At 34.2% G+C, this 26,578-nt stretch overlaps 2 protein-coding genes across 5 annotated transcripts; one reads left to right on the forward strand and one right to left on the reverse strand.

The window, feature by feature from the left end:
* The first annotated feature begins 13,017 nt into the window (after window positions 1-13,017).
* LOC126866735 (MAPK regulated corepressor interacting protein 2-like) lies at window positions 13,018-16,311 on the forward strand. Of its 4 annotated transcripts, none has more exons than XM_050620769.1 (4): window positions 13,018-13,251; window positions 14,267-14,373; window positions 14,455-14,580; window positions 14,664-16,311. In XM_050620769.1, exons 1-4 carry the CDS (start codon window positions 13,247-13,249, stop codon window positions 14,738-14,740), a joined length of 315 nt encoding a protein of 104 aa, XP_050476726.1. In that variant the 5' UTR covers window positions 13,018-13,246; the 3' UTR covers window positions 14,741-16,311. The 4 variants fall into 4 exon arrangements, with proteins under 4 accessions (XP_050476726.1, XP_050476870.1, XP_050476657.1 ...); XM_050620913.1 differs by lacking the exon at window positions 13,018-13,251 and adding an exon at window positions 13,383-13,523; XM_050620700.1 differs by lacking the exon at window positions 13,018-13,251 and adding an exon at window positions 13,753-13,921.
* Window positions 15,336-24,495, reverse strand: LOC126868550 (uncharacterized). The gene is made up of 6 exons (XM_050624114.1): window positions 24,479-24,495; window positions 21,896-22,012; window positions 21,730-21,862; window positions 18,973-19,117; window positions 18,753-18,916; window positions 15,336-17,237 (listed from the first exon to the last, which is right to left on the reverse strand). Exons 1-6 carry the CDS (start codon window positions 24,493-24,495, stop codon window positions 16,482-16,484), a joined length of 1,332 nt encoding a protein of 443 aa, XP_050480071.1. The 3' UTR covers window positions 15,336-16,481.
* Window positions 24,496-26,578: the final 2,083 nt, after the last annotated feature.

The raw sequence follows: 26,578 nt of genomic DNA on the forward strand, positions 1-26,578 counted from the left end.
TTTCCAGGAGAATATCGATAATATATACGTATGTTACAATATGGTTACTATGGTGACAAATCTTTTGAACACACCTTCTGGCTGTGTACACGAAAGTTTCGTTGACACGTTCAATAGACCTTATCGCACAGTTTCTGCCCGCTTTCGGGATCGCCAGCGCGTTTTATCAGAATTTATTCACTTTAAGACAGCAGATGGCTCGATAAGCCAGTTAATCAAAGCGGAAAGGAACAGAAGGAGAACCAACTTTGAAGTAACTTTGGCTTCTGGGAATTTCTATATCTTAATGCATCGTTTCTCTTTACATTGATTTTCTACAATTTTCAAGTATTCCAGGAGAATAGTGCTATATACCTGAACTATTAACTGTCTACATACGTGCTACATGTTAGTAATATTCAGTAACTACGTTGTACAAGCATACAAATTGAAATATTGATAAAAAAAATAAACCAATTTTTTCATGATTTCAAACAATAACGAATTTTATTCATTTTATAGAAAGAATTAACCATAAAATAGGAAAACGTGAGATTAAAACCAATTTCAATTTCCGACATATAATCGAATTGTTTTACGATAAACTTGTGTATGATTTTATTATTTTTCAAACGTGAAATAGTCTCGATTCCGCAGATATTCGCTTCAGAGACTTATTATCAGAGCATCATAATAGCGTATTGTTGATTCAGTGATCAGATTGCCCTCAACTTAGATTGAATTCAATTTCTAACGAACTTTAAGCTACGTTCTCCTACAGCAGGAGTAGAACAACACCCTGGGGGAGTATGGCGACTGATATATCAATATGAAACGTCATTTTCGCTCAGACTTCCAGTAGCCATCTTTACCGAGTTCTCATTACGTCTACTCGATTCTTTATCCGGTTCTTTGGCCAGTTCTCTATCCAAATCCTTCGAGTTCTCTACGCTTCAACATGGATCGTTGAATCCTATTGTTTCCACTCAGATTCCTATAGTTCTGACAGCTTCTAACAGCGTTACTCGAGTTCTCACTGTCTTTAGTCAAATTTATTGAATCCTGACGATCTATCTCTAACGAGTTTTGTCGATTTCCGTCCGTCTTCACCACGGTCTTCCATTTTCTCGCTGCCTCTACGCCAATTCCTCTGTATCTAAGTTCATCCGGTCGACTCCCCCGCGTCTATAGTTAGCATAATATAGCATATAATAGCACAAACCTGAGGTATCCTAATTAGGTCTGAGTATTGGCTGAATCTAAATGGGTTTCTGGCTGCCTCGGAGTTCCCCTCAGTGGGTTCTTTAAATAATAGCAAGCTTTACGGACAAAATTCAAACTATCTCCTATCTTTCGGCTTCTACTTCTAGAATCTTCTTACAAACTTCATAGAATGCGGGATCGCTAGCTTAAAATTGTCGCAATTACGGTGTCCGATTTCTTAGTCATATTCGAACGCAGTACGACAGTTATTTTGTTCTGATATTATTTTGTTATAATCAGCCTTATGATTTGAACCTTGAGATTTTGAAACGGAGTTTGTCAAATGACTTCGTCTGCTCAATTTTTTCTAACGATATGGCTTTTCCAGAAATCTCACGTTGCGCGAATGTTTTTCAACGAGTTGCTTCTTGTTCGATATAATTTTTAATTACACATTACGTATTCACTTTCTTTATTCAGATAATGTACTTAGATAAATTTTACGGGTTTTTTCTCAAAAGTATCGGATATTAATTATATATTGTATGTATCTCCTCGTCGCAGTTTGTTCGAGACTGCCTTTTTAATAGCATAGGATTGAAGATTAATTAACGAGATACTGGTCGCGTGAATTGACTGTGGATACTAAAGCTAAATGAGTTATTAACACCAGTGAAACTAAAGCTACAATGTCTACAGGATACAATGTCTTGCATCGCTGCGTATTCTCTGCTGTTCGAAATACCTAGTTATTATTACCAGTGATATTATTATTATTTTACCATAAAGGAAAAAATAAAATTGAACAGAATATAGTCGATATCATCTACTGTGAACATGCTACGGATATATCGATATAATATCATGGATATGAATTATTTCTAAACGACGTATTTCGCGTGGAAAGTGCTTGAAAATCTCTAGAATTACAGTCGATGAAAAACTAGCAGAGTCGGTTTAAAGAGAAACGTACGATCTCGAAGATACGGGGATAAACATGGATCGCAAACTTATCCAGTCACGTAGTTGCTAAAAATTTGCATATACAGAACAAGGCTACATAGTCTCCGTACTAGTCTCCGATCTACTTAAGGAAAGTTGCACGGCAACGTGTCACGGTTAGCCTAACTTCTTCGTATAACGTTTTATTTTACGAACTTGTGTTTATTTCTCGAACCCCCTTAAGTTCTAAGGGGACGTCTTATATTATTACTTACTCATTGTACATTTAAATGAAAAAAATTTGTAAACGCTATAGAATATTAGACAGCAATTAAACTAGCTTTTCTCTGTTTTTATAGTAAATGGAAAATAGAATTTATATAAAATTAGAATTTTTGGAATTTACGTTGTAATTTATCTTTATAAATTCACGCGTCCCTCTACGCGTAAATGAAACTACAACTAAGAAAATATGTTCTTCGATGGACTCCATATACACATTTCGTAACTAAACTGCAACGAGGTCAATAATTTATAACTGAAAATTGTTTTCCTGGAACGATATTTCATCTATTTCGACCTATTCGCCTCAAATTGAAAATAATCCCTTCTCGCCTACATTACTTAACCACCCGTTGCATCCAGCGCGCGTGTTTGTCTAACTGCAACAATCTCTGTACTACGACCCTCTTTCCGCGTAATTTTCGTGTCAGCATGCTTTCGCGCGTACACGAATGTAGGAAATGTCTGCATGAAATCCGAATAAATTTTCTGGCTACACGTACGTACTTACGTGACAGACACCACAGAAGAGACTTCGACCGTGATTGCTCGACTGTATGAATACGAAAAAGGGTTGCTTTTGCGCTAATAAAAGAAAGAAAGGAAGCGAGAGAGAGAGAGAGAGAAAGAGAGAAAGTGACATAATCCTTTCTGACCGACATTTCCATGTACTCGACTTTGACTCATCAATGAGCAGTTCCGAGATCTTTCTCGAGGCCCCTGCGATTTAATCGCAACACGGAGAATCCTTTTTCATCCTCCCGTTTACCCTCGACACGAATAACCTCTTTTTGCCGCGGAAAATGCCACTCCCACTCGTTTCGATCCCCTGGTGATACATGCTTATCGTTCAACAGTCTAGATAGTTCTTAAATGATTCGACTCGATGTCCGAACGATAAGATACGTAAAACAATTCATCATAAGTGTCAAGGGCTATTTACGGAACACTCACTAAAGCACTTTCAGATTACGTCTAGCAATCTAAGCTTCTGCAGTGAAAAATATCAGAGGATCGAGACGATGGGGGATTGATAGATTCTGGTCGATTTCTGACAAAAAGATTCGCCTGTTTTCTAAAAAGGATAAGTGATATAAGTTTGTCGATGGTTGCAGCTACTAATGAAACAAATGACGCAAATCGTTTGAGTTGGCCTTAGACGTCCAAGGATTTACAAATCGCAATTTAATTTTATCCTTAATCGTTTAAAAAAAAGCAAGTACGCAATTGAAACTTGAATATTTTATATCGATCTTACTTATTTTTTAACATCTACTTCTTACGTCTCTTTAAAATATCTATATTTTGTAGAAATAGGAATGTAAAGAATTGTGTGATCTCTGTTGAGATATATAAAAATTATTCGATGATCGTGTGATAATTAGATTGAAAGAAATAGCGTGATTTGTGCTTGTGGATACAGAAGCGTCTAAGTGCAAGAGTTATTAAATCCCCGTCCTTGTATTCATGACTAAATTTCTCCGTTAATCGATAAGTACCAGCACCGTATCATCCCTAATGCAATATTTACACCGCTGTCTGTTCTAATTATGGAAATGAACGGCTATAATTAGTTCTCCCGGTATAAGTATCGGTGCACACGCACTGCGTGTCCTCCTATATTACAGCGAATGCTGTTTCTCACAACCCTTCGTGAATATTTTCTTATAATTTTTTACAATGTCACGCGAGTTGATAATACAGTTATAAAATTCGTTGAAATAATTTTCTTAGATCTACGTGAATAAAATGGAAAACAGGCAAAATAATAATTTTTAAAGCACGTTGTAGTTGAATTAGTCGTTTCTCCTCGCAGGAACATTCACAGAGAATTCACAGAATTAAAGAAATATTTTCATAGTACGTAGGAATGGAACAGTAAAAAGAATTTGATTTGAGTAGTAAAAGTTGAACGTTATAAAATTAGAAACGTGTACAAAGCATTTATTTCTGATACGTTGTTTTGACGAAGAAAATTCGTTGACGTCAAGCAGTCATTAATTTCGATTGAACGACCGAGTAGACAATAAAACTAATATTATCGAAGACAGAAATGATTAATTATTTTCGTACTTCCTGGTACTAAAATTTATAGAATTTTAATATATTATACTCGAAAAATTCGAATACTTTGAACTATATAAATATTGTAGAATAACAAAAAGTGTCACAAAAATCACGTACAATTCCACATATTTTTTCAGTTCATTATTGTTCTTACCATTGTTATAGTAACTATATTCTTATATAACGATCTTGAATAGTATAAAAAAGAGTGTTTAAAAAATTATCAAACCTTTTGTATAAAAACAACACGATTATTCTGTAAATTAATTATTTCGTGTAATTTCTATTACTTTTCTTTAGAGAAATCGAAATGTATACGTTGGTGTGATAATTACGATCGACGATGGTTCGTTTTAGCGTTTCGCTCTGGGAAATGTAACAACTTGAATATTTCGCTACAAAATTTCCGATAGTCTGGCTATCGAAAATCTTTTCAACCATCGGGTTTGCTGACCGGAAGAAATATTTCGGTGTCTTTTTTCCTCATCTTCTGCACCGATGGAAATCTGACATTCAAAAAGAGGCAACAGGGGAAAAATAGTAAAAATATTTCGCCATACCAAAAGGTTTCTTTTCAAGACCACCGTTCTTTGCATTTCCCCTTCAGTTGCGGCATATCATTTTCCATTCGAAGGGCTGTGATTTATTAACCGATCGAACATTCCTCGGGCCGAATCAGTTATTTCTTTCGAAACAAACAATATTAACTCGTTGGTATATTTCACCAGGAAGAATAGTTCCTGGCGGATAAAAAAAATACTTTCCAAAGGAGTGGATTTGCATTGTCTTCAGCCTGATTTCGTAATAAACTCGAACAAAAAGATTGCATTTTGCTGCGTTAACTAACTTATCTGTTCTTTTACGTCATGCATTGTTAATTAACAAACTAAAGTTTATAAAGTAAGGTTCTATTATATTACAAAAAACTTAGAGACAAAATTAATTTTTAAGAATTGAAAAGGCTACACTGGAAGAAAGTTTGATTATCTCCATTCTGTAGCGATAAGTAGCAGAGAAACTATCACAAATTCAAAGCATATACATACACGTACAATCTTAAAAAGTACATTCGTAAATAAGATTCCACTGAAGAAGATGCCCCTTACAGGAAAGTTTGTTTCGATACAAAATGAAATGAAATAATGAAACTGTACTGTATTAACAAATTTGATTCGCAAAAACTTCCAAAAGCAGCGTACAGATGGAGAAACTCTTAATTCAGTTAAAAAGCTCTCCCTTATTTTCTGTTTCAGTGAATTAGATTTTTAAGCTGGGAAACGTTCGATGCGGTTTCGTTCAAAGATCAAGAACGTTAATGAAATTCGTTCCGCTTTCGCATTACTTGCTTTCACATTACCTTGGCATTAATTAACCTTAAAAGCCTTAGACTTTCGAGTAGCTGACCTTTCAAAAAGACCAGATGCTTTCATACTAACAAGACACGACAAATACAAAAATATTAAGAAAACGAACAAGAAAATGATGAAATGTAAGACAGGTAGTCAATGAACCTTTTCGCCTAAAATATACATATCCAATATATTAACATCAACGACCAATTTAATTGAACGAAGTGAATGCGTGTTTTTAATAAAAAGACAAGTGCAACAATAAAAATAACGCGACATATCATTTCTCTTCACCGTGAATATTACCGGCTGTTTTTGCGTGACAAAATTTTTTTCTTCCTTATATTAACAAACACCGGTTAAGATCTAAGCCAGCAACTTTTCCTTAGAAATCCTGCCCAGTGCCGTGGGAACAAAGAAAGGAGGGAAAAAGAACAAATCAGCTGTTCCTTCAGCGAACATGGAACTACGCGATAAGCCATAAAATGCAAAACAGATACGCGTTGTTCATAATATTTGTACATGTCTTGCCTTTTTCATGTCGCGAGGAGGATGAAACAACGAAGATTATTATTGGCTGCCGTGGAATAACGTGAACGCGCGTGTTTGCTCTTCTTTCGGCCGGTGAATTTAGAACGAAGAACAAGAGATACGAACGGAGGCGATGCAGAAAGAAGGAAACAATGCAAGGCCGCGGAGAATACGGATGGAAAACGGAGAAAAATAAAGGGTGAAAAGCGGAGAGTGAAAAAGGGACAGATCGGGAAGATGTTAAGGGTGGAACGTGTATCGAGTATCGCGTATCGAAAATCGATGTTCGCGCGCATGTTGTCACAATGGATGCGCGTTTGTTTGATTTCGTGAAAGTATTCATAGTCTGTGTGTGCGTGCGCAACACGTGACGACTTTCACGTTCACTTATCAAATGTTAGTCAAATGGTTTGGATCTACATGTTTATAGTACGTACTGATAGATACGAAAATAATTTTATTTGTGGGTAAGTAATTTCGCTTCGGTATTATTGAGCAATATTGTGTATAGATTTATACTTAGATGTTGACTCAGTACTGTTATACAATTACACAATAATGTAATAATCCGTTCTATAACTAATTTCCTGTGCCATGACCACAATTCCACAGCCACGCATGTGCGAATATTCCCAAATTATAGACCATTGTTAGAAATTAACGTAAATATCTTGCAATTAATAGATGATATAAGAAGATATTTAGGAATTAAGCAGTGTTCGAGAACGTTCTATTTATCGTATCTCTTTTAATCGAGAAGACGAATGTTTCCTATTTAAAATCTTCGTGCCATTATATTTTAGAATATGGTCTATTAATTGGTTATTAATATTAATCACAAGAATAGTCTGGTAACTTCTAATTACTTAAACTACGATAGAATGCGTGAAATAATACGTAAACTGAGAACATAGAGATTCGCAAATGTTACGTAACAAGAAACTATTCACGGCATTTCAAGCTAACTCGAATAATAATTCAACAATCATAACATGTTATCCTCTGTACGTATAAACAGAACTTTAATGTAGAATAACAAATTTCCTGACGTACTACATCAGAATTTGTAAAATGTCCCGAGGATATATTTTCATTTTCTAAAATGTTCCGAACGATCCTTTCACCAATATGCGACGATACAAGTACATGCTTTGAAAGAAAATTATTTTTCAAAAGTCGCGTTCGTTTACTTAAAAAATTTGTCTCTAAAATTTAATTATCTCTTTTCGAAAAAGTTTCAGTCTTTCAAATCTGACGATTAGCCTTTTTAATAAACCTAACTATCGTTCAGATATTTTTCACCCGATAAAACGAAATGAGATCACTGCTTTTGTTTTAATCGTGATTTTGAAACAAGAGCTTGAATGTCCTGAAGTGTCGATAAAGTTCCACTGACGTTTCAAGTTACGTTACGTCAATTTCGGTCATACGTGACCGAACGGATCGAACGAAGGTAATCCACGACAAATTATTTTGGGCAAAAGGAACCGCAAACCGCTATCACCAGCTAGAACTACGAAATCATTGTAACGAACAGTTTGGCACAGTCTACGGATATTTCTATCGCATAAAGCGACCACTTACGATGATCGATGATGGAGATTATTATAACTACATAATAACTTATTATATTACCCTATAATGGAAAGATAAATTAAGAAATACATGGTTATAGCCACGTAATCCAAGTCGATATCGTGCTTGAAAATCAATTATGTACGTTGATCTTTTTAACGTGCCAAATTATACGAAACACGATTATAGCCATAGTTTATGAGGTGAATTAGCTTCATAAATGAGCTATAATTATTCTAAGTACGCTGCTATTATCAGAGAACGTACGCACACGGCGATTATGCAAAATTTATAATTAATCCTGATTACGTTGGACAGATTAAATACTTTAAAGAACATAAACACAATTGAATTTTTTGAAACAAGATTCTAACGAAGTAGATATATATAGTTTATTCTGTTGCAATTTGTAACGAATATGAAAAATGACATATAGAAATTTTCATCCTTCCTATGCGTGAAAATTAGTATCAAGCTTCTTCCACGCGCAATTGCGCTCAATTTGACGATACAATACCGCTTTCCAACGTTTGTGACAACGTGGCGTATCACCAAGTTATTCTCAACGAATGAAGTTCTGTCGAACTAATAGAATTTCTGATGCTGCTTCCTCTCGCAATAAGACTATTAAATCATCCTGTTATCAGTTGGTCTCAACAATAAGAGTCTGGATCTTGGTATGAATCGCATAATCTCTATTCCACCGGTAGATACGTATAACAATCATTGACTAAAACGAACCATACAATTTTATGTAGTTTCGCACATTGAGCACATGTTTCAAGTTCGTAATTCTTTTTCATTTTTATCTGTAGCAAAAGGATTTATCATTGGGGGAGTCGTTGTCACGAAATTTAGAGTAGCAGCTTCTCGAAACTCCACATGAGCCTATAGAGTACATCATATTCTGATTGCTGTTAAAAATACAATATATGTACCTAAAAAAAAGGAATCTATAGAAAGATACGTAATCTTGTATCGATAAAATTTATTAAATACAACGCATACCAAGCTGCTATATTAAAAGTTTTATTCGATCGTTTCCAAATAACAAATTCAGAGATATTGAACGAGAATATCGTAATATTTCAATCATCGTTTCCGTGTGGCAATAATCTCATATATTCACCAATGATATAATTTACTGTATCAAAATCTCGTTTCATTTCAGTGACGCTGTGCAACCGGTATACTTTATTATAGTTTACTGATGTAATCGATTTTCAAATATCCGGAAATGAGCCTGTATATTGACACACATGCATGCGCGCGCGCACACCAGTTATGGTCCATTTAGGTCAACTGCCTCTTGTAGTGCTACACAATAACATTCAGCCAATGCTACTTGAGCCTGTTAGGATCATTGTCTTCGAGGATCATGTGAGCTCGCTGTTGATGTGCTTTTTCTTGCTATTTATGTCCTCGAGGATACGCATTAGATACATCCCTTTCAGCCAGTGCAATTCCCCAAAAGAACATCGATTTGCCATTCCGATCGGGTTTCAACATCCCATATGGGAGATAAAGGAGATTTAGTATCTAGTTCTCTGGCAACCATCGAATAAAATTTTCATTTAACTATGTTGTTGAGTTATTGTGATTAATGTAGCACGTATTTCGAAATCGATTCACGTGTTGTACCTACAAGTTTCGATTCTGGTTAGACTTCTAATCGAATCTTTTTTCAAATGGATTCGTAGACTGAACTCGTTTCCTTGCTTTCTTCAGTAACAATCAGTCGTAGAACAGTGCAATCTGATGAATTCTTGAAATTTTCTCACTGAATTTTCTTTGTCACGACCGAAAACGCAAATTCACAATTCAAAGAAATATAATTAAATTATATGTAAGTATTTGGTATCTGCAAGTTTAAGATATAACCTCGAAAATTTAGTTTCAATCAACAAGTAGAAGATTACTGCTACTATTACTACCATAGCGTGTCTCACAATCGTTTGGTTCTTTTAAAATTGTGGTAATACGATCGTAAAACCTAGTTTTTCTTTTCGTCATACGTAATTAATTCGCAACAGTGTGACGCTTCGATTTAATTGACAAGCTCCCACGTTGCTTGTATCAACGTGAGACAGATTGGATACTCTCGATAAAGAGACAGTTTCTACCAACTATCTTTAGATAAAACCCTTTGAGAGGGATAGACTTTCTGTTACAAAGTAGAAAATTTCTGCTTTGGACAAATATCTTCTGAACGACTAACTCTCGCGAAATATACATGTTCGAGAAAATAACTAACGACATCGTATTCAAAGGATATGATTATACCACAGACCAGGTATGAGTTATACCAATAATTAATCGCTAGAGAAACAAACTTAAGTTAAGGATCTGAAGGAAACTTGTTATGTAATATTACGTTACGAATATTTATTCCTTTATGTAACTAGATACAAATATACCAAACGAACAATATCACACTTCTTTCATTATAGGCTGACATTTTCCCTTCCTTTTCCATCGTAGTTTTGATATAAACGTGTAGACCAAATTTTTAATAAAAGTTCCATTCAGTCCGTACAAGATTCTCCAATAATTAAAATTATTCATGTCCAATGTACAGCTCACGTTTCTACAGTTTATGCACGTACGTATATGACTCTTTAATCATTACTTGAACGTGAAATTCGTATAATGAGTTGATGTTCGGAGTTAACGCTATCCCTGTATTAATCAAATTGATATATCTGATCACTGTCATTTAAGACCGGTAGCACATAGTTTTGCTATCTCCTACGATGGAATCACAAAGGGTGACAAGGATCCTTTGAAATCGTATTGAACGTCGGGATTGCAGAAATAGACTAGTAGGCCTTTGGTTAACTGAAAGTGAAACCTAACCAACTGAAGTCGTGGCGATGGTGCCAGCGATATGTGGATATATTGAGGCCACGTTATAGTATTGTCAAATATAACCCGACACGCTATCGTATATTTTAACGAATAATGTCCGAGATAATGGTGTTACGAGTACGAGCGTTTCAGATAAATGTCTAAAATGCTTTAGGTGCCACTCGCGTTTCGCAAAGTATTCGTTTCAAATATGTAAACTCAGAACGACGAAATATGGTTTTCATTGCTATTTAAGATATAGTGTTTCTTTTTTATCCCAACTTAATTACATAAAAATATTTGTTAATACCATTAGCGATATTATCAATAATACGCTTATTATGCAATTTAGATAAGATATTTAGTGAATTTATTGAAACAATTTACTCGAACAAAAAGTTTTGATTAGTAGTTTGTCTATTAAAAATTCTGTCAATGTACCCATCTTTTGCGATGAGTTCACTATGGATTTTTATGCATTGATAGGAAATTTGAAACTGCAAGATTGCACAGAATTCGCATAATATGAAAAAATATGTAAAACAACCAAGGTAGGTGTAGTGTTTTTTACAACACTTGATAGATGAAAACAATTTTTTATCGAGGTTCTATTTTTTTAGTCATATTTTTAAAAATACGAATTTGCATAAAAATCCGTAGTGTACTGATGAAGGTTTGAAGTAAAAAAAATATTGCTGTAAAAAGATATATGATAATGCTATGTTAAAAAGGGCAATGTAGCTGCCTTTATGTACTGTATATTGAAACTACATCCAATTCTACGGTAGAGTGATCAAAATGTATTAGTTAGGTTATCGATTTTTTTTATTTCTAACAATATCACAAAAAAAGGTGTGTGTGTGTGTGTCTTCCATAAAATTAATTTTTATATTGCATCTCTACCCTCCAAATTACACAGCTTTGATTGGTAACATTTTGGACGTAACTGTAAAATTATTATTTTTCCTTTTAAATGCTTCATTCTATAATTTAATGAAATAACATATTTTATTTTTTGCCTACTTTTTGTAAAGAAATAATTTTCGAACTTTTTATAGGTTATCCTTTAGATAGATAGATACACAAGTGGTCGTTCACACGTACATTTTACATCAGATTGCGTCATTTAAAATGCAAATTTTCCGAAAATTTGAATTCGATAGTTTCAAAGGAACGTATTATTAAGTACAAAACTTATCGTAAAGTTGACATTTTCGTGACTACAAAATTGTGAACGTGAGTTGTGACGAACGACAATATCGCAAATGTCTATCTTCAAGTGCATCGTTGTAGTAAATGAAACATGAAAACACGTATTCCCGCGAACGTGCAATTTTATAAGAGTTTTACTGCGTACGAAGGGAAATAATATACTTATGTTATCTCTCTACTTTCCGTTTAAATTCTATTAGATCGAAAAATTTGACAAATTGGAAACTATAGATGTGGATGGTTCTTTCTATGTATAATACATGGCTATTATGGTAAATAATGTGCAACATAGAAAACTTTATATCACCACAAGTTTCAGAGGGATCAAATTGTATAAATTAAAAATAAAAAAACAAAAAATTATTTCGATTTTGATGTAACTATGCCCTTTTATCATATCATTTATCATATCAGTTTTAAATACCCTCAGGATGCCTAATCTAAGCAGAAAAAATAAAACAGTGGAAATACACAATGTCTACGGACTTTATCGTGTGTCTAGTGACCAACTTAACCCCAATCAGTGAGTTGCAGGATTTAGAAGTTTTGATGATTGACTGCATGTTTAAATATGATTATTTAAACTTAAATACATATTTGATTGTCACGAATTTGTTAATATTTCAGTTAATCTAAACGTATTTCATACAATTCTTCGACTGAACGCTCCAAATCGTAGAGAGCATATCAAAATCATTGACGAACATAGATCTTATTTGCAATCTTATCGTAATATCATAAGATTAGATAAATCAAAATAAAACATAATTGCAAATCATTTACCAAAAAGATCACATCAGCCGAAAGGTGACATCGAATTTGTTGAAGTCGTCACATTTTCCAATTTAATACTGATTTTCAAATCACATACAAACAGAAATTATTGCTATGCGTTCGCTCCACGATTCAAAAAGCAGAATTCAAAGATGACGTAGAAAAACGCTACGGTTTCGCTACCTCGTGGCTGTATTCTTCAACAGTGGTTATCTTTATACTACTGAATTGTCGCCACCGACTTCACATCCTATTTTACCGTCCGAGTCGAACGCTTAACCCGTCATTGTTGACAGTTTTCAGAGAAAGCTTCACGCAGCTGTTACGAGAAACAAACGCTCTTCCTCGTTACAGCTTTTCGCTTGTTTATATACGTATATTACATATTTATAGTTTTGTTCGTAGGTGATCACAGAATTTCATCAAATAAACGTAATTGTCCACGAATTTTCGCTCGTACAGAAATTCACCATCGAACGGACAAAATGAGGTATTTATCGTAAAAGCGACTTTCTTTATTCTCGTGTCTCTACGTTTTTGTTCTCTACATCTCATTCTAATTTTTATACATAATTTCCAATTTCCATCTGTTTACCTGGGTAATCTTATTTATTTTTGGCAAATCGCCAATCGTTCCATTGCCGTGAAAGTCGTGAACGGAACAGTGTTAAATAGATAGAGGGAGAAACAGGCGGGAATCAGAAAACATAACAGTAACTGTCATACAAGAGTCGCCATTTTCCCTACGTTTTCTGTTCAAAAGTAGGCTTCGTATTATTAATTATTGTATATCTTCCCTGACGCGTTAAATATATCGTTAATCGTCTGTTAATCCCAATCCTTTTACAATAATTTTTCATTACTTCCTGTATTAGAGATTTTGATAAAGATATTAGAAATATGTATAAGAAAGGAGTTCTAAATATATGTATACGTGGCTTTTATGATAAATATAGACGCTTATATATTATGAACTGATAGATGATTAATTATTCTAATCTTATCGAATGCTTCTTTCCTCTTGTGAAGTTTAGATTACGTACAGATTCTTTTATTGTATTTTGTGCGATAGATATTAATTGAAATATTATTATCTGAAGTAAAAGGTTATATTTTGAATTGCGTTATAATAAAATGGCGTCCCTTCATTACACAAAGAGGTATTCTATAGTCCAAGTATTATTGTAACAGATGTCAATGAATTCTAATATTTCTCAGTTGATTCTTATGTTTGAATATTTTATACGTATGTTTTTATTTATCTTATCAAGTTTTGTAAATTTCACGGAATACTAATGTATTCATCGCTTTATATTTCGTAGTTGTATTTATTTTAATTGCACACAAAATCGTTAAAGCTTAAAATAGAATATATCTAATAAACGTAATACGCTAGTTCAGTATCAGTCTTTGCTGTTAATATGGTGATTGTGCTTTGTATATTAATTATATCTATATTTTAGATAATATTGTTTTAGTGACTTTAATAAAATATTGTTTTATAGTGGTAGACAAATGACGATGAATGGGAAAAGACCATCCTCAATCCCATCCAGACATCAGTCTGAAACTGCAGCACAACATTTTGATCTAATTAAATATATTTATGATTGTAGGTATCATATATCACTTTTTCCTAATACTCGTAAATAAAGTTTGTTTATTATTAAGCTTTTTTTATTTCTGTTTACAGCATGGAATACAGTATCAAAAGAATTAGATATGTGTCACAATCAACCGCACAGTAATTCTTCTAATTATAGAAATGGAGCATCTGTCACATATTATCAAGAACGAGAACCAAATCCTCAACTCAAAGGTAAGTTGTAGTCATATGTCAGTTTTCATCTGTTCTTTTCATATGTTAATTTAACCTAATTACTATTTTATCTGTCATCTTAGATTTTGAGCCATTTAACCTTGAAGCCTGGTGGGGACAGCGTGTTGTTCAAAGTATTACTAGAAACGCAAATTCCTAGTGCCAGGCCCGACATATTGATTATAATCGAACATTCTCAAGTAGACATAAGAAACAGAAAGAATAAATTCAGTGCTGCCGGAGAAAATTTTTCCATTTCTAGAAAGGATTTATTATATACTCAAAGATAAGTGACACGAAGAGAGTAGTATAGGTATAAATAAGTATCTAGCAATCAATTTTGAATCTTTTTGATAACAAAGATAGGATATTAGCAAATAATCAAAGATGAAGATGAAAGAAAAAGAAAGGGAAAGAGCAGGGTTATGGAAACATACATATTAGTATGAATATGACATTCCTCTAATCTTTTATCATATTTTAACATAATATCGCCTTTTCCTGAACCTTTTTACTCGTCGTGTTTTTAAAAGTATTTTACATAAAAAATTGCAATTAAGCTGTTTCTAAAAATGTCTTTCTAAGATTTGAGATTCAGCATGATGAATAATTCTGAAATACAGTGCATGCTAAAACTATTTATTTTATTTGCCAACATAAGGCAAACATATAATTGTAAGTTTATATTATAAATCAAATTTTCATTATTACATAATGAAAACGTGAGAGTAATCTTTCCATCTTTGTAATTAAAAACTTACATATGAAATGCTGAATCAAGAGCACATGAATTATATATTAATTCTATATATTTCGATCGAAGGAAATGTATGAGAAGAGAAGTTGGACTACCTTTTAAGGCTTATGCATATATTGCATATATGTATTTTTCCACGAATTGCATTTCACAATTTTTAATAAATTTTTCCATTTACAAACGTGTAATGAAATCGCACTTCAATGTAAGAAAAAAAAGTAAACAGGATAAATGTTTTGAGATTCTCTAAAAGAAAGTTTATTCACGTACGAGGACATAGTAAAGTGCACCGCTATTGAAGATGAAAACAAATAAGTATTTAATTCGTACTCAAAATAATGTGATAATTATTACGATTTTAAATACAATTAAATCGATGCAATTATGTACATTTATTATGTATGTATGTATATGTAATGTACATCTATGCGTGTATAGATATATATTATAATATGTAAGATTCAACTCGTAACATTTTTAACAATAAGCACCCGTAACTATTAAAGTTTTTCTAAACTTGTGGACATCTTTACCAATTACTTCTAGTGGTATTTTTTTATGTACAATTGAATAGGAAAAGTATTATTACAATTATAATGAGGAATCTAGTTCGATACTGTTACATGTTACAAAGATCGTTATAATGTTAGAGATTCGTGCACTCGAAAGAAAAGTAAGAGTCGCTATGCATAGTACTATTGAGTCAATGCCTTCATATAGTTTAATATCTCGTTATTTCCAAGCAAATGCGAGTCCTTATCGATCATCGTCTCAACTTGATTTAATGCGTTGAGTTTTAAGGTCTTAACGATTCGTTCCAAATTATAGAGACTTCTTTCTATCGCACGTTTCTCACTATTAAGCATCTATATTTAATTGAAGAGTCAAATTGAAATTTTGTACCAATTGCTCTGACGAAATTGATGTACGTTTTTTCAATTGTATTGTACGAAATATAGTATAAGAATAAACAATTCAGTGTTTTAGTTTTCACTTTTATGACTTCCGTATGTTAATCGAATTTATAATAAGATTAATTATAATATTAACGAGATACTATACTCGAATGATGTATTTATGTAAAAAAATCAGTATTCATAAAACATATAAATAATTCTTTTAAGTATTATTATAAATTTAAATTTTATTTTTTTTTTGTATTTTTTATAAGAAGCAGCGTAATATTTGTTCTTAGTAAATAAATCCAATGTCGAAATGTGCAGTTCAAAGTAAAGAAGGTAGAAATTTCTTTACTCACCGTAGCGCCACTGTTTAAACGAGAAAATGAATTTACTCCAGTAATTGCCGTTTGTGCGAAGTTGTTGGAAGTTTTCGTTTTCATAGTTTGCGTGCTGCACGATACACCGGTTTGTTTGACGATCACAATTGCGTGTATATTTTTTAACAATATCAACATTCTATCCATCGATGTTACCGAATAGTCGGTTTCGTTATCCACAAACTCCAATCTAACCACTTCTTCGCTGTTATTTAACGAAACTGGATATTTAATTTTCATCTCTCGATCGATTGACAATTTAAACACGTACTCTTCGTATACCACGCCATTCGAATGGGATTCGATGCACAATAGCCTGCCGCGCTTATCGATTATCGTACGTTCGATATCGAATTGCTTATTTCGATTATCGTTCTTGTACGCGTCAGTTATTTCGCGCGTTACAGTTTCGCCGCGTTCGTTGTGTTTCATCGCGTTGCAAGAGTTATGATTTTCGTGAATTGACGAGTTTATCGAATTTTCCTTCGTGTTTTCCTTCAACACTGGCGCGTTCGATAAGTTTCCATTATGATTCCGGGAATTTATTTCGCTTTCAAGGGATTCGTGTCGTTCCTCATTTTCTTTCTCCGGGATATCGTGCGCTTGGCTGAGCATCTGAAACTTTATAACGAATTCTCACGGAAATATCGCCAAGTGTAATGTGAAAACCTGTGTAAAATTTAAGCGAAATCGATTATATGTAGAAGTAGTATAATGTGATTACGAGTTTCTTGTTCGAACGATTTATGGAGGCGTCTCACGAAATATAGAATTCGAACGAAATTACGGAAAATTTGGAAATTCCGTTTAATAAGTTTTACAGAGTAAAGGTAAGTAAAATTGATGTTTTTCTATAAACTTTTCTGAGCATGTTCGAAATATCAATCTTTGCAAGTCTTACGTTATTACGTTTTTCTCAAGTGGATACGCTTATTTACGGTTATGCGTGTTACATCGGGTTCACGTAAAATTTACGATCAAAAGGGATTTCATATGGAAAGCAATGGGCATAATTTCTCGATACTATTATTTTATAGCTCGTATTATCGATACTAAAGGAGTCATTCTCGTGTTACTTTTTATTGTATTTGTAAAATACGAATTTTTATATTTTATTAATACTTTTCATTCGTGACGTGTATTTTCCTTACTTTTTAATTTACGAAATAATTCATAATAGTTCCACGTGTAGAAATATGTGTCGTTAGTAATTTTAATTAGATAATGGAAAGAAACAGAAACAATGTTTTTGGTTTAATTTCTATCTCGAGTTTCGACATATTTTCCTACCCCTTTAATTTTAAGTAACCTAATTAAGCGTTCTACCGTGGTGGACTGTTTTGAATATTTTAAACTGTTCATATACATTTACCACGTTAGTGTAAACCAAATGTTTGCCTTCTTTTACAACATTTTGTGGTTGTCGCTTGTTACGCGATAAAGTCTGCACTAAAGCATAAAATAATAGAAGTGGCTTGACAAAAGTAGAACCGCGGTATTGTTTGGAAAAAAAAACGAGTACGTACAGAAACATTGATTCGATAAAATTTCGAACAAGTCGTACGTATGCAATCGTATAACGCATCCTTTATGCAAATCTAAATTGACTTTCACGGAACATGGAAATGGTTTTGTTCTACCATGATGTATATCGATCGAAATATTTTGTATCCAATTGTACCGAAGTGAACAGATGAAATCTATTGTGTGTTCTTCCGTTTGATGAAAAAATGTATATCTATGCAGGGAAAAAAAGGAAGGTCGAAAGCTATTAACTTTCATGTTCCGTGTAGAGAAAATAGTAGATTGAATAATATGTAGTTATAATGGAAAAGATTAAAAAAGATACGCTGGATTAGCGTAAGCCAAAATTACAGCGTACAAAGCCTAAATTTCTTCTTACGCTTATTATAATTATCTTTGAACCTTGCAGATCGTTTCCATTTTCGACTATGTCATATTATAATAAAATACTATGCTTTTTAGTCACAAAAGAACATTAAAAGTGTACGTATCATGTTTTTCTCCTGTAATCTTCATTTCGTTATTTTAATCATAGCTGCAGCTATACCAGAATTCACAACTAAAGAAATAGCTAGTATTGCAATTTCCATTAAACGTATCGAAGATTCCTACCTTCCTTTTAAGATTCTTTACTACCTGCCTCAAAACGGAATTCTGTTCCCTTAATAAAACCAGTTGCGGTTCATCCTTTCTGTCTTTCACGATCCAAGCTAGATGCCTGAGATTCTTCATGCTTTCTTCGAATAAGTTCCCCCGTTCGGTCAAGTTCTTCAAAGCTGTACAGGAACGGATACTTATACGATGGAATCTGGAAGTGGTGGATAATACTTACCTTCCGCTGTAAGTTGACAGACAGAGCCGACATCCACGTCGAAACGTTTTAAAGTTTCAAGTAGATTCGCCAGCTCAAAACCTCGGTTTTCCTGCTCCCTTCCAAAACCCTCGTACATTTCTACACGTTTCTCTAATCGGGTCACCTATTAAAAGAAAATTCAATGTCTCGAAACAGAACGTTATTGCTTTCTACCCGAGTGGAAATCGATTTAAACTTTTCACTAGATTTTAACGTTTTCAACATTTCAAATATTTCGTCTTGATTACTCGGTTGTTCGTTCTTTTACGTGGCTGTAATTTATTATAGAACAAGTTGACCAATACCGATGAATAATAAATGATAACTAGACCGTGGATTTTTATACAAATTCATATAACGATTAAAAGAATACGACGTAGAGAAGAAATTATGATAGGAAATAGTTTACCTATTAAATATTAGAAGAACGTGCATTCTATGCACGTTTGTATTTTTAAGTTTCTTATAATCGTATAAAAATCCGCAACCGAAGAATAAAAATAATTAAAAAATACTTTAGACGAAAGAGACGATGGTCATAGCGACGCTTCCCTTCTTCTAATTTCGGTTTCATTTCAATTTCATTTTGTAGTATTATAACCATTCGGGAAGACCTGTATAATTGCCAATGAATTTCACAGAGCAATCGCAATTTGAAACGAATCTTTTTTCATAACCGAATTGTGCCGCGCGAAAATTCCTATTAAAAGTACATCGTTAACTTCGTCGGCATTACAATTCTGTATAATTAAAATTGCGTATTATAAGCGTATTCGTTTCACAATTCTGATATTCTAGAAATAATTGTTTCTAATCGATGAAATTTCCGGAGCTTCCTGCAGTTAGATTGGAATTACTATTTTGCCTGGAAATTAAAGAGCGAGAAACAACTTGCGTAGCAACTCCAATTATTGTTCCGTAATTTTACGATGCGGTATCTTTCATTAACGAACCATTAACGATTTAACAACCCTCGTAGTGACGCCCTTTAGTTTCCACGATTTAACGCGTTGGCACCGTCTCACTTTCGAAAGGACGAGGTTAATGCGCGCGATCGTAAAACCTCCGTGTCAACTTCGTTTTGCTTAAGTAAATACAAAAATCAATGCCATAGATATAGAGAAGAAAGCGAGAAGATTGCATAATAAGATGAGATACTTTTGATATTAATGCCGGAAAACGGAATTCCTTGAATTAAGAGAAATATTACGTAGATGGTTCGGTCTAAAACACGATTGAGCCAGATAACATAAAAGCTACAAATAGAATTATCGAATTGTAACTGTAGATTGATATAGCGCGACGCTATAAAGCAAAAACTGAATTAAGAACTATATGTCCTGATTTTCATCTATTTTAGGGGCGATTTAACTTACGCGAAGAAACGACGGGATCGTCGAGACGTTAGGAAGTAAAATAGAGTGACGCGATAATTCACGTTGTAAATTCAAGTTGGAAAGTTAAATTTGGCTTTGATGTTTATTCCGCACACGATGTAGACACAGTGGTAAGAACTTCACGGGTCAAGTAAGAATTTGAGATCAACGAAATTTGCGAAAACACGAGACACCGAAGACTAAAGTATCTGTAGCTTTTGTTTCGCAATCAGAAAGACAATAAGTTGTTCGAAAGGAAATTGCTTAAAAATTGATTGTTTGTACTGGTTGGCGAAGCTTTATTGAGAAACGTGTTGATTAATACAGACGGTCAGGTGTAATTTTCTCTCTTTCTTCCCGTCTCTCTATCTGTGTCAGAGATAAAGGTTATTGCATTTGACGTGCTCCCTACAGAAATTACGAAAGACCTTCGGCTGACGTGCTTTCGACGGCAAAGAAAATACACTCTGAAATTCCTCGAAATTCTTGCCAACGAAATTCTCTTCCCCACAGGGAGATTCCCTTCAAAAGGTGCTTGAACAGTTTGCGCGATAAACTAGAAACAACACGATGAATTTAACATTTTTTGCACGAACGTTTATTATATTCTACGTGCTAGAAACATACTCGAGAATAATTAAATAATTACGTTGAATGAACCAAAGATGTGGAAACTCAGCTCTGGAATATTTTTTTTATCGTGGGTGCAAATAAAATATAAATATTTATATTTTTGGAATTAAATAGCAGAGATATTCCACGTAATCGTCAAATGAGGAACAGCGGAGAAAACGGTGGAATAAAGGGCAGTAATTAAAGTAGTTTAAAGTAATTTAAGGGCTTAGAGGCGTGTACCCGACTCACTTGAAACTCGAGGTCCACTCGGACACTGCATATTCAAGAGGCAACGGAAAGGGTGACAACTTCGATTTCGCGTATCAAAAAGGCGATGGTTCAAAGGGCACACATTTTACGATGCACTGCCTGTAAAAAGGCTGGCTACAACGCCGGACTGAATGCATATCAATTAAAAAAGTGCTTTGATGTTGGTTTACGGTGCATGTTGCATCGCTATTGCACCCGGAACTTTCTCAGCTTCTATAGGGGCCGTTAAGGAAAATTCGAATATTTCTTGCCGCGTGAGGAAAAATAAAACATAACGCAAAATATTGTTAGGGAACTTAGAAAATTAACTTTCGTTACCTAAGTTATGCATCGAAGCGAATATCTTTCTTTGCTTGCAAACGATGTAAAACTTCTATCATTTCCATGGTGTGTATATTAAATTTATTTTTACTTTTCATTTGAGAAATCCACCGCGTTACTAACGAAAGTTTTAATAAGTTTTCTTTTCAAATACCTTTTCTTTAGCTTCATTGTAAAGTTCGACTACCTCGTGAAATTGTTTTTCCGCAGTTTCTCGGCTCATCTCCAAAATATCCTCGCATTCTCGTTTAACTAGCGCCACTGTATTCTCGCATTCGATTTTATCTCTGAAAACAAATCGATTAATCTATATAAATTGCCTTAACCATGGACCAAACGATTGGAGTAATTTATTCTCTGATTCAGTCCATACCAATTGCAAATTTGCTTCTATTATGCTTCGGCTGTACACACAATCTACATCTACTGTTATATACCTATAACAATATACACATCAGGTATATATAATACAATTTAGGCGTTTACAGTGGGCAAACAGTTTTTATAAAAACTAGACGACGAGAAGGCTCAAGTTTATAGGAAATCGATTTTTTAATACATTCGTAAAATTTTTTATGATCCAATAGTACTATTCGAACTCTGCATCTTCAATTTTCTTGTTCTCCTACCTACTTTACTTTACTTCGTGCGATACAATCTTTAAAATCTTATTTCGAATGTGACTGTGATTCGATTTAATTTACAAGCAATTTTATTATTGATTTATTATTAATATTCTTATAAGATTTTATAAAGAAAGCTTTTATCATATTTAATTGGAAAGTTAGTGTTATAATTAGCGAAAAATTATATCCATTCTGATTTGATATTTTATTCGCTATGCGTTATTATTTAATAACGTAGATGAAAAGAATAAAGTTTCCTTCGTAAACGATATGAAAACACATTACAGTTAACAACAGAATAATTCCTTTTATTTTCTCGGTACGTTTTTAACACAGCTTCTCGTTCTACATTTAAAAATATCAAAAAAATTTCTCAAAGGGGAATAAGGGTTGTACTTTACAAGTTGAAAATAATAATTCGGAGAGCGCTATAGTCCATGACGACGTTACAAATATTTTAATGTTGACAAGGATTTCGTTTCGAGATTTTAAACTTTTCCAAAAGTTCCCAATTTCTATTTCAGGAACATGTCTGCCATATTTACCCACGGCATTCTTGATGAGCCACGAAAGTGCATTACAAAGTTTGAAACGTCGACGATGAAGGAAAATGTTAAAGGTACAGGGATGATTTAGTGATGAAAATTCATTCATAAGGAAGTTTGACTTTTCTCCGGGAATCAATCTTCTGAAACTTTTCGACGTTCATCTTCCACTTTCAGTACGTTTACAGAGTCGAAAGAAACAATTTTAGTATCTATTAATATTTCACCCATGTACTTATTCCATCGTTCACATTCTTCAAAAAGTAAACTATTAATTCTCTAAAACGTTGATATTTACATAAAGCACTGTACTCTTCTGACATTCGAAACATCGTTGTTGCGACACTCAACTAACTAGCCACCAGTCAGGCACAACTGATCGGTTGGTATCGCGAGCTTTGAACGTTATTAGCGTCCAAGGTGGAGGATTATAATAAATGTAAAGAGCGAGGTTTAGTTCACTTTATTTATTCTACACAATGCTCTGAATACAACTGTCTTTTAGTTCACTGGCTATCCTGTTAAATATAATTGTCACTGACTGACTACTGTTATATGTTGACTCTTAGAATACTGGTGCAAGAGTGACTCTTGGTGATGTTGCTGTCGTAGAGGAAAGTTCGTGGTGGGTGTGTCTCAAGTCTGTTCCTACCTGATCATTGGGTAAATACGTATGTTTAAGGATGGGCTGGCTGCCCTAATGAAGATTCGCGCGCGGGTGACCTTGCACTTGAGGAAAACCCGCGTTTCCGATCTTCCTCAGATGTACCATAACATAAATGAATTACGCGTTTTACGGGCTTTTTCCGTGGGGTCCTAAAGTACCTTGACTGTACAATAGGCTCACTATTTATGATGGGTCCGCACTAGGGTCGCGTAGACTCTTGATGGTCGTCCTGCCCGAGGATCGCATCTTGTTCATATAAGGCGTCGCGATAATTACCAGGCGGCCACTCCAAATCCCGAACAATCGTATTTAGAATCAACGAAACTGTTACGCTTTCGATTCTGTTTGACGACGTTAATGTAACGTCAATTCACATCAAAGACTAGGCCACACACCGCGGACAGGATGGCACCCAGATGTCTGCACATTCTTGGTGTGCACCTTCAATAGTCTTAAGTACCCACCAGGAGTCTTGGCATTTTCATAGTTAAGGTCCTTCGGACCAAGCGAGTATTTCCTGTCTTAGATTTCCCTTTACGTTTATTTTCTACCACGTGTTAGCTTAGAAAGTTGGTTTTCTTCACATCTGGTATGTTCCGTTAGCAACTTTCTCGGGAGGGCGGCTAAAATCCTTCCTGGTCCACCAACCGTCTTATTATCCAATCGGAGACGATGTCTATTGCCCTCACTTCCTTAACCAAAATTGTCATCGACAAATCCGATAGTCCTGTGTCCTTAGAAACACCCACCCCTAGCCTTCCTCAGACATGGTATCGCTAGAAAGACTCACTTATTCTGTATCCTCAGAATAGTCAACATATCTATACCGGTCTCTACCCTTATAACAGTCGCGTACTTAACGTATCGTTGCAACTAAGTCTTACATAACGTGGTTGGAGTGAATTGTGATTTATATTAATTCAGTGTGTGTTACATTGTGATTGCTGAATTCATAATAAAGTTTAATTAAAACAAAGTTAATAGTTGTGTTACGTCTCAGCTATTTTATTTCATCAACCAACCCCAAACATTACTTGACATTAACGTGCTTCGTTGAATACTCACTTTCGATCGCAGTACATTTTGGCCGTTGCTGGGTATTTGACTGGAGGATTGTTAGATATTAGTTTGCGGTGTCCATAAATTATTCGTTACGTTGTTAAACACCGTGCTATTGTATAATAATTCCATTTTATCGTACACACGAATTGTTTCACGTGATCCGTGATAGTATCGCGTTATCGTCGAGTTTAATGATTGTTATCGTAGAAAACAATTATTGAATTGGAAAAAATTATATTCGATAAATTCCGAGTGTTATAAATATTTTCATAGGTAATCGTACCCTTCAGTTATGCAATTTGATCGCGATACTTATCGAGCAGTAAAACACGATTGCTCGCGATTGTAAAGTCGTAACAACAAAGCATCAGAATTCGAGGAATACCGCAATTTCAGTTATAGCACGGAGGGTAGGTTATCAACTCGTTGCCGTTGGATGCCAGGACATTACTCATTCGGAAGAACTTGGATACGTATAATAACATTAAACGAAATCGTTATTGTAGCAAAAATCGTTGTTTCCTTTATTACGATATAAGGTATAAATACGCATAAATATTAGTATAGGATAATATTCAATATTTAATTTGTATTGTAAAATTTTGGAACGATATTTAACGTGTACTCGTATTAAACATTTGAAATCTTTCAACGTGAAAAGTTATTTTAAGAATAAACGTTGCGTATCAATGTTAGGATTTCTATTTTTTGTTAGAATTTCATGGCTACACTTGAGTGTGATGTGGTAAATTAATTGACAATAAGTCATTTGTTAATAATCTACCTTACATGCTTGCAGCTTCGTGTCTATCAAACAAACCAACCACAGGCTTTCGACGTTGTCACAAACATGACCTACCTTGAGGGTAGTACACGATGCAAATTTCACGTAGACAGATAGAATAGAAACATGGAGAATAATTTTCCCTCGTTGCTGGTTCTTGATTTATCACGATCGAATCCACTTCGCCACAATCGAATCAATTCTCGCTTTGTGTTTGCTTCGAGTCAATCTCGTGGAGAATCCCTTTGTGCGATAGAAAAAGTGATAGTGCAATATATATATACGCGATTTAATATCAAAAGGAAAAGTGGAAATTTGAACGAATTAAGCGGCAATAATTTAATTTATTTCTCGCAATAATATTTTAGACAGATTATTGCGCTTATTTTCGCAGCATAAAGACAGGAGAATGAAATCTTACGAATTTACAATCGGCCGAAGAACGACGTTTCTTCTGTGTTATATGAAAGTTGCGTTTGTTTAAACATCGATGATTTTTCGAAGTACAATCCTCGTAAATTCTTTTCACTCGATAAAAAGTTTAGCACTCGGCACGATAAATCTTCGCTACTGTGAAATAATTTCCCAGCGAACTATTATAAAAGTTCGGGATCAGAAATCTTAAATGGAAATGAGATTTACCTGAATGATTTTATCATGCTTCTACCGACACCGTATTCTGCTCTGTGATTATGATCGAAAAAGAATCATTGCGTCCGCTGAGACCAGAATAAACGTTCCGTAAGACCTTCAATTACTTCGAATAGAATGGATCGGGTTTCCAATCTAGAGCGGTTCGATCGTTTTTCAAGCGTGGAATTGTTCGGTTGCTTTAGTTATTCCTATCGCTTTGCTCCACCAACAACCAAGACGTCTTGTTCGGTTTCGTCAAGGAAATAATTCGATTTTGTAGATAATTTGTAAAACAACACCACGGTTATTACGTTCGTCAGTATGGTCGTAGTTCTTACGAATAAGATAGCTAGTGTTTCCATATTCTATCTGTGTCTTTTTTTTTTATTATTTGGATGAATTTTACAATCAATTCTCATTGAGAATTATAAGTAAATTTTTCTGACGTGGTACTATGATTCTAGTTGAATCTAATGCTTAAATCTAAAGGGTAATGTCTTCTTAGCCTGCGGATCTGATCCGACGTGTCAAGTAATTGAGTAACTAAACTAGTGGGTTTTGGTGGTTGATAACCCTTATCTTATATCTATTACTGAATTTGGATATTTCTTCTTTGACTGTGGGCATCTCAAGGTCGCGATGTATTGTTTCGTTGGTAGCATACCAAGGTGCATCTATTAAGGATC

This window comes from Bombus huntii, chromosome 1, assembly GCF_024542735.1.
Source record: "Bombus huntii isolate Logan2020A chromosome 1, iyBomHunt1.1, whole genome shotgun sequence".
In the NCBI taxonomy this organism is placed as follows: Eukaryota; Metazoa; Arthropoda; class Insecta; order Hymenoptera; family Apidae; genus Bombus; species Bombus huntii.

Coding starts and splice junctions, on each gene's coding strand:
- LOC126866735 (XM_050620700.1), top strand. CDS start 13,896: ATGGCGTCCCTTCATTACACAAAGAG. Junction 13,922..14,266: donor TCCCTTCATTACACAAAGAG/GTATTCTATAGT, acceptor ATTGTTTTATAG/TGGTAGACAAATGACGATGA. Junction 14,581..14,663: donor ACCAAATCCTCAACTCAAAG/GTAAGTTGTAGT, acceptor CTGTCATCTTAG/ATTTTGAGCCATTTAACCTT.
- LOC126868550 (XM_050624114.1), bottom strand. Junction 21,863..21,895: donor TCGTTTGGTCCATGGTTAAG/GCAATTTATATA, acceptor ATTTGTTTTCAG/AGATAAAATCGAATGCGAGA. Junction 19,118..21,729: donor ACAATGAAGCTAAAGAAAAG/GTATTTGAAAAG, acceptor TTCTTTTAATAG/GTGACCCGATTAGAGAAACG.